The sequence below is a fragment of the Heterodontus francisci genome, chromosome 4, assembly GCF_036365525.1.
Source record: "Heterodontus francisci isolate sHetFra1 chromosome 4, sHetFra1.hap1, whole genome shotgun sequence".
Taxonomy (NCBI): Eukaryota; Metazoa; Chordata; class Chondrichthyes; order Heterodontiformes; family Heterodontidae; genus Heterodontus; species Heterodontus francisci.
The window spans coordinates 173985884-174004410 of NC_090374.1; the positions used below are offsets into that span (position 1 = coordinate 173985884).

Genomic DNA, 18527 nt, shown 5'->3' on the forward strand with positions numbered 1-18527 from the left:
TTGGAATGGTTGGAGTTAATTAAGGATAGCCAGCATGGATCTGTAAAAGGCAGATCATGCTTGACTAATCTAATTCAATTTTTTGATGAAGTAAAAGATATGGTTGATGATGGGAACGCGATCGATGTTGTTTATATGGATTTTAAGAAAGCATTTGATAAAGTACCACATAAAAGGCTAGTTAATAAAATTGAGGCTCATGGAGTAGGAGAATCAGTGTCCAATTGGATAAAAAATTGGCTTAAGGACAGAAAACAGTGAGTTATAGTAAATGGTTTTCAGACTGGAGGATAGTAAACAGTGGTGTTCCCCAAGGGTCAGTGCTGGGACCTGCTTTTTTGCTATATATAAATGAGTTGGATCTTGGAATATAGAGCAGAATTTCAAAATTTGCCAATGATACCAAACTTGGTAATCAGTGAGGATGATATGAACTGCCGGCAACAGGACACAGATAGGCTAGCTGAATGGGCAGACAAGTGGCAGATGGAATTTAATACCAACAAGTGTGAGATGATGCACTTTGGCAGAAGGGATAGGAGTGAGGCAATATAGACTTAATAGCGCAGTTCTAAAGAGTGTGCAGGAACAGAGGGACTGGGGGTGCATGTGCATCGATCTTTGAAGGTGGCAGGACATATTGAGAGAGTGGTTAGCAAAGCATATGGGATCTTGAGCTTCATAAATAGAGGCATTGAGTATAAAAGCAGGGAAGTTATGCTGAACCTTTATAAAGCTCTGGTTAGGCCCCATCTGGAGTACTGCACCCAGTTCTGGTCACCACACTTTGGGAAGGATGTGAGGGTCCTTGAGCTAATGCAGAGGACATTTACCAGAATGGTGCCAGGGAAGAGGGATTTTAGTTACAAGCTTAGGTTGAAATAGCTGGGGTTGTTCTCACTGGAGCAAAGGAGATGGAGGGGAGATCTGATAGAGGTGTACTAGATTATGTCAGACTTAGATAAGGTAGACAAGGAAAAACTGTTCCCATTAACTGATGGGAAGGACTAGTGGACACAGAATGAAGGTTTTGGGCAAGAGATGCAGCGGGAATGTGAGAAAGAACTTTTTTACGCAGCGTGTGGTAATGACCTGGAAGTCGCTGCCCACGAGTGTGGTGGAAGTGGAGACAATCAATGATTTCAAAAGGAAATGGAATGGTCATTTGATGGAAATAAACTTGCAGGGCTACGGGATCGAGCAGGGGAGTGGGACTGATGGGATTGCTCCATGGAGAGCCGGCATGGATTCGATAGGCTGAATGGCCTCCTTCTGTGCCATAAATTACTCTATGACATTAATCCTATGTTTTTTCTGGCTTCTTATTTGTTGGGTTGAATTGGACATTGTACCTCAGGAAGGATCTATTGGCCTTGGAGGGGGTGCAGCACAGATTCGCCAAATGACACTGGTATTAAACGGGTTAAATTATGAGGACAGATTGCATAGACTAGGCTTGTATTCCCTTGAGTATAGAAGATTAAGGGATGATCTGATTAAGATCATAAGTGATATGATAGGGTAGATTGAGAGAAACGATTTCCACTGGTGGGGGGAGTCCAGAACAAGGGGGCGTAACCTTAAAATTAGAGATATGCCATTCAGGGGTAATATCAGGAAATACTTCTTCATGCAAGGGGCAGTGGAAATCCAGAACTCTCTTCCCTCAAAAAGCTGTTGAGGCTGGGGATCAGTTGAAAATTTTAAAACTGCAGTCGATAGATTTTTGTTGGATAAAGATTTTAACGGTTAGGGAACCAAGGTGGGTAGATGGAGTTAAGATACAGATCAGCCATGACCCAATAAAATGGCAGAACAGGCTTAAGGGGCTGAATGGCCTCCTCCTGTTCCTATATTCCATACTGTTGATCAGCATTAACACCAAAGTTGGGGATTAGTGGAGATTTGTTGGGGATGTTCAATGTTGGGAAGAGGCATGTGAAATTAATAGCTGACTGTTTTTTGTTACAGGATTGGAGTACCACAACAGAGTCATATATGTCTCAAATTAACTTAAAGGATGATTATCAACTAAGGGAAAGAAAACCACTAATGGCTCAGAAAACTTTGACAAAGGAATTTTTCAAGAGGTATGTCATTAAGACAATGCAAAAGGTTTGCTTGATTTTTAATAAGAAATTGTTGAAAACTTTGAGTGTGATTATCTACATTGGTAAATTAAAAACTCTGCCAGGCTATTTATTTGCTTTACGAAACCTGTCCTATTATCTTTCTGTTTGGCTGGGTGTCAAATTTTGTTTGATAATCACTCCCCTGAAACTCCTTGGGACGTTTTTCTATGTTAAAGGTGAGATATAAATGCAAGTTGTTGTTATGGTAGCACATCTATCGTATGAGCTGTAGTAGCAGTTGTATCAGTAGGTGGCAGTGTGGTTAGAGGTTTCAATGCCAGTCATTTACTCAATTAGCTTGAAGTGATTGTATTGCCCAAGAGAGTTCCAAACTACCTCTCCTTGTGTGTAGATGTGTTTCTTAATTTCACATGTTAAAGGTCTACTCTAATTTTTAAACTGTCACCTAGTCTGAGATTCCCCAACCAACGGAAATAATTTCCCTCTATCTACCCTATCAGTTCCCCATAATATCTTGAAAACGTCAATCAAATCACCCCTTACCATTCTAAATTTCAGGAAATACAATCCCAGTTTGTGTAATCTCTCCTCATAATTTAGCCCTTCAGTGTCTAGATATCATTCTGGTAAACCTACACTCCCTCCAAGGCCAACAAACCCTTCCTAAGGTGTAGTGTGCAGAACTGCTCCCAGTACTCCAGGTGTGGTCTAACCAGGGCAATTGTACAGCTGAAGCATGACTTCTACACCCTTGTATTCTAAGTACCAGCCCTAGCTTTCTGTGGCAGGTTTAATGGGTAATTAATGCATAAATGCAGCAATTTCTTGAAACCCACTGGGACACTGAGGGTGAGCTACTGTTTTTGCAAGGTAAATGCCAGAGCAGTGAAGATCAGCAAGGAACGTATGGTGATTCAGCACTCATGGGGAATCTCTCCTTCACCACCAGTTACTGAAGGTTTGCACATTAATAATGGCCACGCCATTAAACTCACCATTATTCTGACAGTTAAATCTGGCCCAATATCCAGTTCAGACCGAAAGGAAGTCCTATTGTTACATCTCTGGATTGTGAATATTGTGTAATTATGTACTTTGCAGTGTATAGAAACAGAAGGAAGCCATTCAGCCCTTTCAGTCTGTTCCACCACAGTTAGATCATAGCTGATCTGTATCTTAACTCCATGCATCTACTTTGGCTCTGTAATCTTCAATAGTAACACATATATTCGCACCACACAGGCAATGGCCATCTGCAACAAGAGAGAGTCTAACCATGCCTTCTTGACATTCAGGGGCATTAGTATTGCTGAAACCCCTCCCCTCCCCCCCCCCCCACCCCCTCCATCAACATCCTGGGGGTCACCATTGACCAGAAACTTAACTGGAGAGCCATATAAATACTGTGGCTGCAAGAGCAGGTCAGAGCCTGGGAATTCTGCGACGGGTAACCCAGCTGCTGACTCCCCAAAGCCTGTCCACCATCTGCAAAGGACAAGTCAGGGTGTGATGAAATATTCCCAACTTGTCTGGATAAGTGCAGCTCCAACAAGAAGCTCTTCCCCATCCAAGACAAAGCAGTCCACTTAATCGGTACCCCGTCCACCAGCTTAAAAATTCACTCCCTCCACCACCTGTGCACAGTGGCAGCACTGTGTACCATCTACAAGATGCATTGCAACAAATTGCCAAGGCACCTTCAATAGCACCTTCTAAACCCATGAACTCTACCACCTAGAAGAACAAAGGCAGCAGACCCATGGGAACACCACCATCTGCAAGTTTCCCTACAAGTCACACACCCTTCTGACTTGGAATTATATCACTGTTCCTTCACCGTCGCTTAGTCAAAATCCTGGAACTTCTTCCCTAACAGCACAGTGGGTGTACCTACACCACATGAACTGCAGCGGTTTAAGAAGGTGGCTCACCAGCACCTTCTCAAGGGATGGGCAATAAATGCTGGCATTGCTAGCAATGCCACATCAAATAATGAATATAAAAAAAATCCTTCAGGCTCAAACCCGAACATGGGATAGAGTTTCTGCTTTGGGTGAAATCAGAGATCTGGGCACAAATTGCATTGTGTTTTCCAAAGTGAAGTTAAGGTTTAAGTTTCTGTTCAAACTCATTTTCATAATCACGCATGTAAAATCTTACATGAACCAGCACAACTGGGCAGAGTAATAGAAGATAATTGTTTATTTTTTTCCTTTTGCTTTGTGAAATATTTCATGATATGTTTAAGAATGATAACCTGGAATAGTTTTATTAATACAGCTGAAAACAGGCTTATCGCAAAAATAAGCATTTTTAAGCCGAGTGGCCAGTCCATTACCTGTGAGTAATCTGATTTAAAATCACTGAAAATGGCTTTAAAAAAAAACTACATTGAACTATTTACTAGTTTCATTGGTGTACACTAGTCAGTTTCTCAGTAAATTAACCATTTTTTTTAATATTCAAAAGTTTTAAAAACGTGCCTACTACTGTCTGTGCATCCAAAACAGCCAGCTCAATTTGAAGAACTTCCTCAATGAGTAGCTTTTTAAAAAAATTCTTTCATGGGATGTGGGCGTCGCTGGCAAGGCCAGCATTTGTTGTGCATCCCTAATTGCCCTTGACAACTGAGTGGGTTGCTAGGTCATTTCAGAGGGGAGTTAAGACTCAACCACATTGCTATGGGTCTGGAGTCACATGTAGGCCAGACCAGGTAAGGACGGCAGATTTCCTTCCCTAAAGGACATTGTGAACCAGATGGGTTTTTACGACGACTGATATTTTACTATTAGTGAGACTAGCTTTCAATTCCAGATTTTTAATGAATTAATTACATTTAATTAGTTAATTGAACTTATTACTTAATTGAATGTAAGTTCCACCAGCTGCAGGATTTGAACCTGTATCCTCAGGGCACTGGCCCGGACCTCTGGATTACTAGTTGAGTGACATTACCACTACTCCACTGTCTCCCCGTAAACTTGCCAACCTTATTATCTCGATCTAGGATGTCATGGCCAGTTTTGTGGGTGGGGCCATCTTCCAGCAGCGCAGTTTTTAAACCAGGAAAATCGACCGCGGAAACTCGATTTACACTGGACATAATTTGCACTTGAAATTCCTTGCTCTTTTACACTCTTTTGTCTGATTTCAGACAAATTGCACTGATAAAACCAATACAAACTAGCAGAAACTGCTCGTGGGAATTACTGCTATCACTGTAATTTGGAGGGTGTTTGTAAGCTGAGCAACATTTCCTGGATGTACTGTTTAGATTTAGGTTCTGAATTCCTTTGTCAGCTAGTTGTGATATTTCCGCTGTGAGTGTTGCTGGAGTTATGTGATTGGGTGTTTTGATTTTCCTGCCAGCATGAAACTAACTGCTGGTGGAAATGTTTGTGTCATTGTGGTGGATAATTTGGCAGAGATTGCCGGAAGAATTTTTAATAAAAATCATGTTAAAAGGTCCATTCTATTAGTCCCATTTGGAAGACTCCCTCCCAACTCACCTTTCCCCCCCATAAAAACATCTGTTGAGGGCTACAAACATTTTATAAAACTGAGTAATTATATTAATGTGGAGAAACATTTATGTATAATAAAAACTTGCATTTGTATAGCATATTTAATGAAGTAAAATATACCAAGGTGCTTCAGAGGAGTGTAATCAGGCAAAATTTGGCACTGAGTCATATAAAGAGGTATTTGGGCAAGTGACCAAAAGCTTGGTCAAGGTGTTAGGTTTTAATGTGTGTCTCAAAGGAGGAAAGAGAAGTCAAGAGGTGGAGAAATTGAAGGAGGGAATTCCAGAGCTTAGAACTCAGGCAGCTGAAGGCATTGCCATCAATGGTGGTGCGATTAAAATCGGAAATGCTCAAGAGGCCAGAATTGGAGGAGCTCAGAGATCTTGGAGGGGGTTGTAAGGCTATGGAGGAGGTTACAGAGGTAGGGAGGGGAGAAGGCTGCAGAGGGATTTGCGTATGAAAGTTGATTAATTGTCATGCAGTTGAATTCTGGCATCCACTGTATAACAGAATTGGTTCAGAACATTGTACTGCTGGTTGCAGAGCAATCCCACCAATGCCGAGCAACGTAGTTAGACATGTAACCAATTAATTATCAGAGTAGAATGCATCCCCAGGTGATGTGGGGCTCGGTAAATGTGCCATGCAACAATGTGACTCTGAAGTGCCTGTAAATATTTGACCAGCAGTGGTTGTTGCTAGTGATGGTGTGCATAACGTGTAGTACAATATTTCTGTTAAACTGTACAATTTGCTTTTCAACTTGCAGAACTTCTGATTGCCCTGAAACAAAGCATAATGAAGTTCTACCAAGACATCCTCCAGAGCACTCAAAAATGTAAGTATTTCACTTCATGAGTAAGAAGTACGTGTGCAAGCCCGTTGGCAAAGATGCTGATAATTATTTGACGTAAAGGAAAATGAAGCAGTCCATGCCCACATGGACAACAGTCAGGCTTGGGCTAATAAGTGGCAAGTAATATTTGTGCCACACAAGTACTAGGCAATGACCATCTCCAACAAGAGAGAATCTAATCATCTTCCCTTGATGTTTGATTGCATTACCATCACTGAATCCCCCACCATCAACATCCTGGGGGTTACCATTGACCAGAAACTGAAGTGGACCAGCCACATAAATACTGTGGCTTCAGGAGCAGGTCAAAGGCTGAGAATTCTGCAACGAGTAACTGACTTCCTGTCTCCCCAAAGCCTGTCCACCATAAACAAGGCACAAGTCAGGAGTGTGATAGAATACTATCCACTTGCCCAGATGAATGCAGCTCCATCAACACTCAAGAAGCTCGATACCATACAGGACAAAGCAGCCAGCTTAATTGGCACAAAAACAAGAAATGCCGGATTCACTCAGCAGGTCTGGCAGCATCTGTGGAAAGAGAAGCAGAGTTAACGTTTCGGGTCAGTGACCCTTCTTCGGAACTTTTTGTTTCAGATTTCCAGCATCCGCAGTATTTTGCTTTTATTTTAGAGCTTAATTGGCACCCCATTCACCACCTTAAATATTCACTCCCTTCACCACCGACGAACAGTAGCAGCAGTGTGTTCTATCTACAAGATACACTGCAGCAACTCATCAAGACTCCGTTGACAACAACTTCCAAACCTGCAATCTCTACCACCTAGAAGGACAAGGACAATAGATGCATGGAAACACTATGACCTGCAGGTTTCCCTCAAAATCACACACTGACTTGAACTGCCTTGCCATTCCTTTGCTGACATTGGGTCATAATTCCGGAGCTCCTTAACATCACTGTGGGTGTACCTACACCACATGGACTGCAGCAGTTCAAGAAAGCAGCTCACCACCACCTTCTCAAGGGCAATTAGGGATGGGACAAATGCTGGCCTTTCCAGTGATGTCCACATCCCATGAATGAATAATAAAAAACCCCCCACAAATCCTTACCCATTGTCAGCATGTCATAATGTTTCAATGTATGCTGGTGAGGTACCAGTTGAGCCAAATAGCCTCTTTCTGTGCTGGACATGCTATGTAATTCAATCAGTATAAAATTCTATGTAAATGAACCTCCTCTGCATTGATTGTGTCAAGTCACTGGGATTTCCTTTAGTTTCATATCAGGTTAAAATTAAGAAAGAACACAACTCTGAACTACAGCAATCAATATGAATATAACCGTTATTAATATATACATTTCAATATCATGTTTTAAAAAAAAATATGATCCTTATGTCTAATTCATAATTTATTTAGACTGCAGGTTGCAGGTTGCACCATCCTGTAATGCAGACACTGCGCAGGGAATCTCTCCCAGGCTCTTGAACCTGCCTGGATGACTCACACATCATATTTATTTGCCCCTTGATCCTCTTTTTTATCCATTTCTTGTCCTTGCTATTTCTGTGCTGTAAAATTCAGTCAGCCTAACTGGTCTATGCCTGTGTTCATGCTCCACATGAGCCTCCTCCCACCTACTTTATCTCCCCTTATCAACATAAACTCCGATTCCTTTCTCCTTCATCTGTTTATCTAGCTTCCCCTTAACATGTCCCAAGAGCAGAAAACTTTTTTAAATTCATTCATAGTACACGGCTGTTGCTAGTAAGGCCCAGCATTTATTGCCCATCCCTAATTGTCCTTGAGAAGGTGGTGGTGAGCTGCCTTTTTGAATAGAACTGCATGTCTTGCTAGGCCATCTCAGAGGGCAGTTAAAAGTCAACCACATTGCTGTGAGTCTGGAATCACATGTAGGCCAGACCAGGCAAGGACGGCAGACTTCCTTCTCTAAAGGACATTAGTGAACCAGATGGTTTTTTTTACAACAATTGACAATGGTTTCATGGTTACCATCAGTGAGACGAGCTTTTCTAATTTCAGATTTATGAATTGAATTTAAATTCCACCAGCTGCTATGGTCCACAGCACCTCATGGATGCCCAGTTTTGAGCTGCCAGACCTGTTCTGAATCTATCCCATTTAGCAGTGCCACACAACACGATGGAGGGTATCCTCAGTGTGAAGATGGATCTTCATTTTCACAAAGATTGTGCTGTGGTCACTCCTACCAATACTGTGTTGGACAGATGCATCTGCAACAAATAGATTAGTGAGGACAAGGTTTAGTAAGATTTTGCCTCTTGTTGATTCCCTCACCACCTGCCACAGGCGCAGTCTGGCAGATATGTCCTTCAGGACTCGGCCCATTCGATCAGTATGGGTGCTACTGAGCCACTCTTGGTAATAGACATTGAGGGAAGGTACCTCTTTCATGATATGATCCTTAAAGATTGTAGCTATTTGCTCATTTCAGTGGGAAGTGATAGCCCCAAGACAGAAGGCTTGCTGGCTGGATCAGATACAATAATACAGCAGTGAATTGGAACCCTAGTTCAGTTCTGACAAACAAAGATGTTAAGTGTGGGAGGAGATATGGATCAAAGTTATTAAAACAATCCAGCTGTTCACTGTGTTTAGTTCTGGGCAACGGCATTTTCTATTTTATTTCAGATTCCCAGCATCTGCAGTAATTTTTATTTCAGGAACTCAGGCAGTAGACATGATCTCAGCTTCCTGTAATTAGGAGGCCGATTCATTTGGTAGTTAGATAGAGAAGGACAATTCCTTCTGGTGGGGGGAGTCCAGAACAAGGAGGCAGAACCTTAAAATTGGAGCCAGGTCATTCAGGGGTGATGAGAAGAAGTACTTCTTCACACAAAGAGTATTGGAAATCTGGAACTCTCTGCCCTAAAAGCTGTTCAAATCTGAGATTGCCAGATTTTTATCAGGTAACGGTATTAAAGGATTTGGGACCAAGGCAGGTAAATAGAGTTGAGGTGCAGATCAGCCATAGTCTAACTGAACGGCAGAACAGGCTCAAGGGGCTGAATGGTCTCCTCCTGTTCTCATGTTCCGCTGTCCCATTATACCTCCATCTCTGCAGGAATGACCTCTTCCTCACTCATCCCATTGAGAGCAGAGCAGAGATTCGGAACACACCACATGGGAATCAATTGGTTTTAAGGTGTGTACTGGAGCAACCAAGTCATGCAACATAATGTTGCAATGCAGCAACAACAACGTGTATTTATATAGCACCTTTAACATAATAAAACGTCAAAAGGTGCTCTGCAGGAGCAATTATAGAACAAAGTATGACATAGAGCCATGAAAGGAGATATTAGGTCAGATGACCAAAGCTTGGTCAAAGAGGTAGGTTTTAAGGGGTGTCTTAAAGGTAGAAACAAGGTGGAGAGGTGTAGGGAGAGTATTCCAGAGCTTGGGGCCAATGCAACTGAAGGAACGGTCACCACTGGTGGTTTAAAATCAGGGATGCACAAGAGACCAGAATTAGGAGAGGGCAGATATCTTGGAGGTTTGTGGAGCTAGATGAGATTGTAGAGATAGGGAGGGCCGAGGCCAGGGAGGGATTTGAAAATAAGGATGAAGATTTTATAATGAAGAAGCACCTATGAAGAAGCACAAATTACAAAGTTTCAGATTTTTTCTTTTGAAGATGCTAGTTATCATACAGTTTTCCTATAAATGTGCTTGTTGTGATCCATCTTTATCTCCTTCAGGTATCTAGAGACAACTTACAATTATGATTACATGCCTCCGTACCATTATATTCCAAATCCTGTAAGTTTGACTGCTTGAATCTACTTCTGCTAACTTTTTGCTGTAAATAATAACTTTAAGAAAATTTTCATGCAATGGCTTGCTAAATGTAGGACTTTTTCCCCATGTGCTCCACTGATGGTTTATCTTGGCATCCATTAGGGCTACCGTGCTTAATAGCTAGCAGACATTGGCTCATCATCATCATCAGACCACTATGACACAAGTGATTAGGCCCCTCTGTAATCTTTTCCATTACAGTGCTGCCAAATGGAACTTTTTATGCTTAAAAGCCAAAAAATAAGAAACTACAGTGGAGTATATATTTTTCTGATTATATTTCTATGAATATGGTTGATCTTATTGCATGAGTGCTGTTTTGGGTAGACAGGATGTTTCATTCGCATAAAATTTGCAATTTTCAGCTCTTCCAGTTTTGTTGTAATTTTTGTGCTACCTGTAAAATGCACAGCCATAACCTGGAAGGCATTGACTTGTTTTTATCAACTTTCCCAGTACAATCAATGAATCAATGAAACACGAGGAGCCCGGAACATGGTGAACTTCAATTGTCAGTCTTGGCTCAGTGGGTAGCACTTCAACCTCAGAAACAAAAGGTTTGTGGGTTTGAGTCCCACACAAGAGACTTGAATACAAAATCCAGGCTGACACTCCCAGTGCAGGACTGAGGGAAATGCCATCTTTCAGATGAAGTGTTAAACCGAGGCCCCATCTGCTCTCTCGGGTGGATGTAAAAGATCCTTTGATACTATTTCAAAGAAGAGCAGGGGAGTTTACCTGAGCTAATATTTATACTTCAACTAACATCACTGAAACAGATTATCTGGTCAATTTATCTCCTTGCTGCTTGTGGAAGCTTGCTGTGCCCATATTTGCTGTTGCATTTCCTAGATTACACAGTGGCTATACACTTAAAAAAAAAACTTCATTGGCTTTTAAGTGCAGGGATGTATTGATGTCACGAAAGGCGCTATATAAATGCAAGTCTGTCTTCCTTCTCTGTACCGCCCCTTAATGATAAACTCACATCCAGCCAGTATGCTTTGCCAGTAATGATTGAGCTAATTCCCAGATTGAGGTTAAAAATGATGCATGCTGCCATGCAAACTTGCTCTGGTAGAGTTACTGGTGCAATATCAATGAACTATTAGTTACAGGTGGAGTCAAAGTTCCTCCACCTCTGTTTTCTCCCCTGTGAGCCCCTCCCTCATCTTTAATTTCCCCGAGTCCCACCCTCGGTTTCTCCTCTTGGCCCCTTGGTTCTCGGGACGTCTCGCACAACAGCTGCTGGTGTGAAACCACGAGTAAAAAATACTCAACAGTTGGATCCATGAGGTAAATGCAATGACATTACATGATCAGAACGTCATGTGATCGAACCTCCAGGAATGCCTCCAACCTGAATTGGCATAGGAGCAGGAGGAGGCCATTCAGCCCCTCGCGCCTGTTCCACCACTCAGTGAGATCAGGGTTGGTCTGTACTTTAGCTCCATTTATTCACCCCAGTTCTGTAATCCCTATTACCATAGCAAAAACGTATCAATCTCAATTTTGAAATTTTCAATTGACCCCCCACATGACCTCCTAGTCTACGCACCTGTCCTCATAATTTAACCTTTTTAGCCCCAGTCTAATGTTGGTCAGGTTCTAGGATAGCAAAGGGAATTGCCATGTTATTATAATTGTTGAGGGGGTCAGTTAGCTAGAGTGCGATGCGGAAAGACGCCAACAGTGCAGGTTCAATCCCCATACTGGCTGTGGTAGTTCATGGAGGCCTGCCTCCTTGCCTTGTCCCACACTTGCTGGGTGGTGACCCTCAAGCTATACATTACCAACTGTCTCTCTCTAATGGGGAGTGATGCCTATGGTCCTTTGGGACTACAGTCAGAACATTAATAATTGTTGACATATTTTTATAGGTATGAATGAGGTCAGAACAGTCAATTAGCCAGCTTCCAAAGTTATTATTTTGTATGAAATTGGCAAGTACCCTGAGGCTACCGAACATACAAAATTAACGGGCAGGAAACTACCTGCTGGTCCAGCAAGCCTGCCCCACACTTTATTATGGCTGCAGCATCCTGACTAAATACTTCCAACTAACCCTACCCTCCTCTTCACATCCATGGAATCTCCTGGGAGACTGAGAAAGCAGAGAAAACCCAGGAGAAGAAATTACTGTGGAAAATTCCTCTCTGACCCACTCAGGCGATTGAAATCAGCCCAGGAGGTCACATTGAATCGTACAGCATAGAAAAAGGCCATATGGCCCATCGTGTCTGTGCAGGCTGCCTGTAAAAGCTATCCAATTAGTCCCATTCTGTCCCCATAGCCCTGCAATTGTTTTTCTTTTTGAAGTATTTATCCAATTCCCTTTTGAAAGTTACTATTGAATCTGCTTCCACTGTCCCTTCAGACAGCACATTCTAGCTCATCACAACTAGCTGGGTAAAAAAAAATTCTCCTCATCTCCACCTTTGGTTAATTGTGCCAGTTATCTTAAATCTGAATCCTCTAGTTGCCGCCCCTTCTGCTATGCACCAAGTGTTCTCCAAAAAGACACTTAACTTCTACATGATGTGATTTCTGTCCCAGTCAAGAACCAGCACCCTCATGAAGGCAGAGAGTCAGTGTACCGGTCAGTATTGAAAGTCTAGGGGGGTACTTAAAAAAGCAATTAGGAGAGCGAAGAGGGGACATGAAAAAACACTGGCGGGCAAGATAAAGGAAAATTCTAAGGCGTTTTATGTATATTAAGGGCAAGAGGATAACCAGGGAAAGAGTAGGGTCCATTAGGGACCAAAGTGGCAATCTGTGTGTGGAGCTGGAGGACATAGGGGAGGTTTTAAATGATTACTTTTCATCTGTGTTCACTATGGAGAAGGACGATGTAGGTGTAGAGATCAGGGAGGGGTATTGTGATATACTTGATCAAATCAGAATCGAAAAGGAGGAAGTATTAGCTGTTTTAGCGGGCTTAAAAATGGATAAATCCCCAGTCCGAGATGAGATGTATCCCAGGCTGTTATGTGAGGCAAAGGAGGAGATAGCAGGGCCTCTGACACAAATTTTCAAATCTTCACTGGCCCCAGGAGAGGTACCAGAGGACTGGAGGACAGCGAATGTGGTAGGTACCATTATTCAAGAAGGGTAGCAGGGATAAACCAGGTAATTACAGGCCAGTAAGTCTAACATCAGTGGTAGGGAAAATATTGGAAAAAATTCTGAGGGACAGGACTAAATCTCCACTTGGAGAGGCAGGGATTAATCAGGGATAGTCAGCATGGATTTGTCAGGGGGAGATCGTGTCTAACTAACTTGATTGAATTTTTTGAGGCGGTGACAAAATGTGTAGATGAGGGTAAAGCAGTTGATGTAGTCTACATGGACTTCAGTAAGGCTTTTGATAAGGTCCCGCAAGGGAGATTGGTTAAGAAAGTAAGAGCCCATGGGATCCAGGAAAAATTGGCAAATTGGATCCAAAACTGGCTTAGTGGCAGGAGGCAGAGGGTGATGGTTGAGGGTTGTTTTTGCGAGTGGAAGCCTGTGACCAGTGGTGTACCACAGGGATTGGTGCTGGGACCCTTGCAGTTTGTAGTGTACATTAATGATTTAGATGTGAATATAGGAGGTATGATCAGTAAGTTCACAAATGACACGAAAATTGGTGGTGTCGTAAATAGTGAGGAGGAAAGCCTTAGATTATAGGATGATACAGATAGGTTGGTAAGATGGGCGGAGCTGTGGCAAATGGAATTTAATCCTGAGAAGTGTGAGGTCATGCATTTTGGGAGGACTAACAAGGCAAGGGAATATACACTGGATGGTAAGGACCCTAGGAAGTACAGAGGGTCAGAGAGACCTTGGTGTATTTGTCCATAGATCACTGAAGGCAGCAGCACAGGTAGATAAGGTGGTTAGGAAAGCATATGGGATACTCGCCTTTATTAACCAAGGCATAGAATATAAGTGCAGGGAGGTTATAATGGAGCTGCATAAAATGGTAGTTAGGCCACAGCTGGAGTACAGTGTACAGTTCTGGGCACCACACTATAGGAAAGATGTGATTGCACTGGAGAGGGTGCAGTGGAGATTCACCAGGATGTTGCCTGTGCTGGAGCATTTCAGCCATGAAGAGAGACTGAAAAGGCTAGGGTTGTTTTCCTTACAGCAGAGAAGACTGAGGGGAGATATGATTGAGGTATACAAAATTATGAGGGGCAGTGATAGGTTAGATAGGAAGAAACTTTTTCCCTTAGTGGAGGGGTCAATAACCAGGGGGCATAGATTTAAGGGAAGGGGCATGAGGTTTAGAGGGGATTTGAGGAAAACAATTTTCACCCAGAGGGTGGTTGGAATCTGGAACGCACTGCCTGAAGAGGTGGTAGAGGCAGGAACCCTCACAACATTTAAGACTTATTTAGATGAGCACTTGAAATGCCATAGCACACATGGCTATGGGCCAAGTGCTGGAAAATGGGATTAGAATAGTTAGGTGCTTGATGGCCGGCACAGACACGATGGGCCGAAGGGCCTGTTTCTGTGCTGTATGACTCTGTGACTCTATGTACCAGCTGGCAACACATTCTAGAGGCAACATCAGGTGGACCTATATAACTCCATGGGCCTCAGGCATTCCTGGCAACAGGAGCAATTTCCCAAGCACGACATTGGGAGTCGCCCCTTGGATTTTGAGTCTACATCCTGGATGTGTGTGTTTTAGTAAAATTGAAATGTAGAAAAGAAGAGTAATAACCTTGAATTTTCCTTTCTTCTCCCTTCTCTCCTCCCCAATAGCCTGAGGTTCCTAAGGAAGATGGTGATTACAGACTATGCCAGTCACAGTTTGTTGACACGGATGATCACCGTCGCCATGGCCGAAACACCTGGATGGATGAGAGCGGTATATATGCCAATTCTGAACTCAAGAAAGTCCTCTTCCCGCCGAGCAATCCAATAGCCACTCGCCTGAAGTAAACCTGCAATCTTCACTGTGGAGAGCAAACATATTTACAGAGGAGCTTTCGTTTTTTTTTTGCTTTTTGTGTGAGAGTGTGCTTCCGATTATTCACATTTTTTTCTAATACATTTGCTCATGTACTATGATTGTTTGTTGAGAATAGCAATTAAGACATAACCTACTGCTTCGCAAGTAGTTTTTGAAAAAGAAAACACTCTTAAAATGGGAATGAATCAAACTCAATGTGATTTCCTCTTCCTCCATTTGGCTTTATGACTACGAAAGCACAAGTTGTATAAGTTGGCTGACAAACTAACATTTACCTGGCTGAACTTGTTAAAAATCAAGTCGAAATCACCGTCAAAAATTATAAATGTTCTGGAACATTTGTTGCTTCAGTTGCCGCTAATAATTAAACAAAGGTCCGCTTGTAGTTTGGAGCAATGCGTTATAAATAGAGAAGTACAATAGGTACACACAAAATGATATCTTTGCAATTAGCACTTCCGAATCAATAGCTGTGCAATGATTGATCGGTCTGTGTGTTCAGAAGATATACTGTCTGTCATTTTTTAAAAATCATTTAACATTTTGATGCATACTGTATAAAAAAATATGGACCACGAAGGGGGTTTATGTTCTATTTGACTTAATTAAGGGCAAATCTGAATGTAGGACACTTCAATTTATAGAAATATTGTGAAAACATTGGCAGACATGTTACGAAGTCACGTAATCCAAGTTAATCCCAGTGCCAATCATATGCCTGAGAATGTATAATCAGGTGAGTAACCGATCATGGGTCTGTTTCTCTCCCAACGTTAGGACATGGACATGCTGCAGCAAGGTAAATGTTTCAGCATTCTCCTGGCTGGCCTGCCATCTTCCTCTGCCTGCCTCTGTAAACATGAGCTCATCCAAAACTCCACTGCCCGTATCCCAATTCACACCAAGTCCCATTCGCCCATCACCCCCTATGTTTGCTGACCTACATTGGCTCCTGGTTAAGCAACGCCTCCATTTTAAAATTCTCATCCTTATTTTCAAATCCCTCCCTGGTTTCGTCCCTAATGATCTCTGTAACCTCCTCCAACCCCACAACCCTCAGTGCTGCTGCCTCTTGCACATCCCAGATTTTAACCGTTGCACCATTGGCGGCCATGCCTTCAGTTATCTGGGTCCTAAGCTCTGGAATTCCCTCCCTAAACCTCTCTACCTCTCTCTCTTCTTTTAAGACACTCCTTAAAACCTACCTCTTTAACCAAGCCTTCAGTCTCCTTATGTGGCTCGGTGTCAAATTTGTTTGATAATCGCTCCTTTTTACTATGTTAAAGCTGCTATATAAATATAAGTTGTTGCTTAGTGCAGTACTCATTCATTACAGCTTTTCATTGCATTGTTTTTATTGTACTTACTGTGCTGGTTTCTGTTAGGGAGCTTCCAGACCCACAGCGATGGGATCACCAACTCTGTCTTGGCATCTTAACTCACCCAGTCATCAACCCACAGCCACCCATTCTCAAGAAATTAGTTAGCTGGGTTGGCACCAGATGTATCAGTGACCACTAGTGAGAATAAAGCCCCAAGAGTGGAAGTGCAGGAGATTATTGTTCTGTCCCAGATGCTGAGGAGCCCAGGGACACAGACAATGGGGTGAATTTTACAGACCGCACCCCCTCCCCCCCCCCACCACCCGATGTCAGGAGCTGTGGCGGGGGTGGTCGGGGGGGGCGGATAATGCTTCCGGGAGAGGCTCACCACCAGTTTCGATGCCAGGAAGACCCAGTCCCCTATTGCCAGCGGCGGCGAGGCCTCATAGAAGCCACCCCGCCAGTCGGCGGTGGGATCAAAATTTGACTATGTTAATTTATTAAAGGTAATGAATTAATTCCTTACCCACTCCCGCCGTCGGTCCCAGTGCTATATTCGTCCCACTGGCCATGCAATCCCGTGTCTTTGGATCTCCGTCCGGGGATCCGAGGCGGAACACTGGTGGGGGAGGGGGGGAGTAGATAAGTTTTCAGGGCTGGGTGGGAGTAGGGTCAAATGTATCTGTTTGGTCTGGGCATGGTGGGAAGGGGTAAAGGTTAAAGTTTTTGAACTTTGGGGAGGCAAGTTCACGAGCACAAGTTAAGTTCTTTTACGGGGGAGAGGGCAAGTGATGAATCTGATGGTCATCGGGGGTGGACAGTGGGAGAGGGTCAGGATAACTTTATTTAATTTTTCAAAGTCATTTCTCTTTAAAAACTCAAATTGTAATGGAGGGCTGAAAACCTTTTAAAAATAGCGTCGGCACCTGCGCAGTGGCGCGTGACACCATTGCCAGGTCCGGACCACCCACAATTCCACGTCATTGGGGGGTGGGGGGGTAGAGGGCGGTCTGCCCCGGCCATTTAAATGAGCGTTCAATATTGCAACGGCTCCGCAACGAGTGGTCGGCACAGGTGGACCGCCAGGTAGCGGACATGTAAAATTCAGCCCAATGTTCCCACTAAACTGCGCGTGTGCATTGTCACACAGCAGTCTGGAAGATACCACACAGGCCATGTTTCATTTAAAGGGACCACGCATTGAAAAAACTGGCCGCACAGAGGCCTTAGGGGCCCAGTCTTCGAAGGAATGGTGATTCAACAGCATTGATCACGTGTGGAGACAGTTTCCACTGGCTGTGGTCATTTTTTCTCTGGAAAAGAGAAGAATAAGAGGTGACCTGATAGAGGTCTTTAAAATTATGAAGCGGTTTGATAGGGTAGAACGAAGAGAAGACGTTTTCACTTGTGGCAGAGACCAGAACTAGAGGACATCCATAGATGAGTCACTAACAGTGAATTCAGGAGAAACTTCTTTGCCCAGAGAGTGGGAATTATAGGTTAGGAACTAGAGTAAGTAGAATCATAGAATGTTATAGCATGGAACAAGGCCATTTGGCCTATCGTGCCTGTACCGCCTGTTTGAAAGAGCCTCCAATTAATTGTCCTCTCCTACTCTTTCCCCATAGCCCTGTAACTTTTTTCTCTTTGGGTATTTATCCAATTCTACTTCCACCACTCTTTCATGCAGTGCATTCCAGATCATCATAACTCGCTGTGCCAAATAAAAAGGTCCCAATGTTACTAATCATCTTAAATCTTGGTTGTCTGGTTACAGACCCTTCTGCCACTGGAGACAGTTTCTCCCTATTTACTCTACCCAAACCCTACATGATTTTTAACACCTCTATTAAATCTCTTCTCTAAGGAGAACAATGCCAGCTTCTCCAGTCTCTCCTGGGGTGGGACTTAAAGGGGCTGGCTAATTTTTTGGGGAAGGGAATTCAGGGGCAGATC

The 18527-nt window shown here is 43.1% G+C and overlaps 1 protein-coding gene across 1 annotated transcript in view; it reads left to right on the forward strand.

Annotated features, from left to right (window-relative positions):
* LOC137368751 (cilia- and flagella-associated protein 95-like) overlaps window positions 1-16214 on the forward strand; it is a 32617-nt gene extending 16403 nt beyond the window's left edge. Inside the window, exons 3-6 of the mRNA XM_068028942.1 lie at window positions 1972-2090; window positions 6387-6455; window positions 10181-10241; window positions 15039-16214. Coding sequence (XP_067885043.1) covers window positions 1972-2090; window positions 6387-6455; window positions 10181-10241; window positions 15039-15218 — 429 coding nt within the window. The 3' untranslated portion in view covers window positions 15219-16214. The remainder of the gene's footprint in view (window positions 1-1971; window positions 2091-6386; window positions 6456-10180; window positions 10242-15038) is intronic.
* Window positions 16215-18527: the final 2313 nt, after the last annotated feature.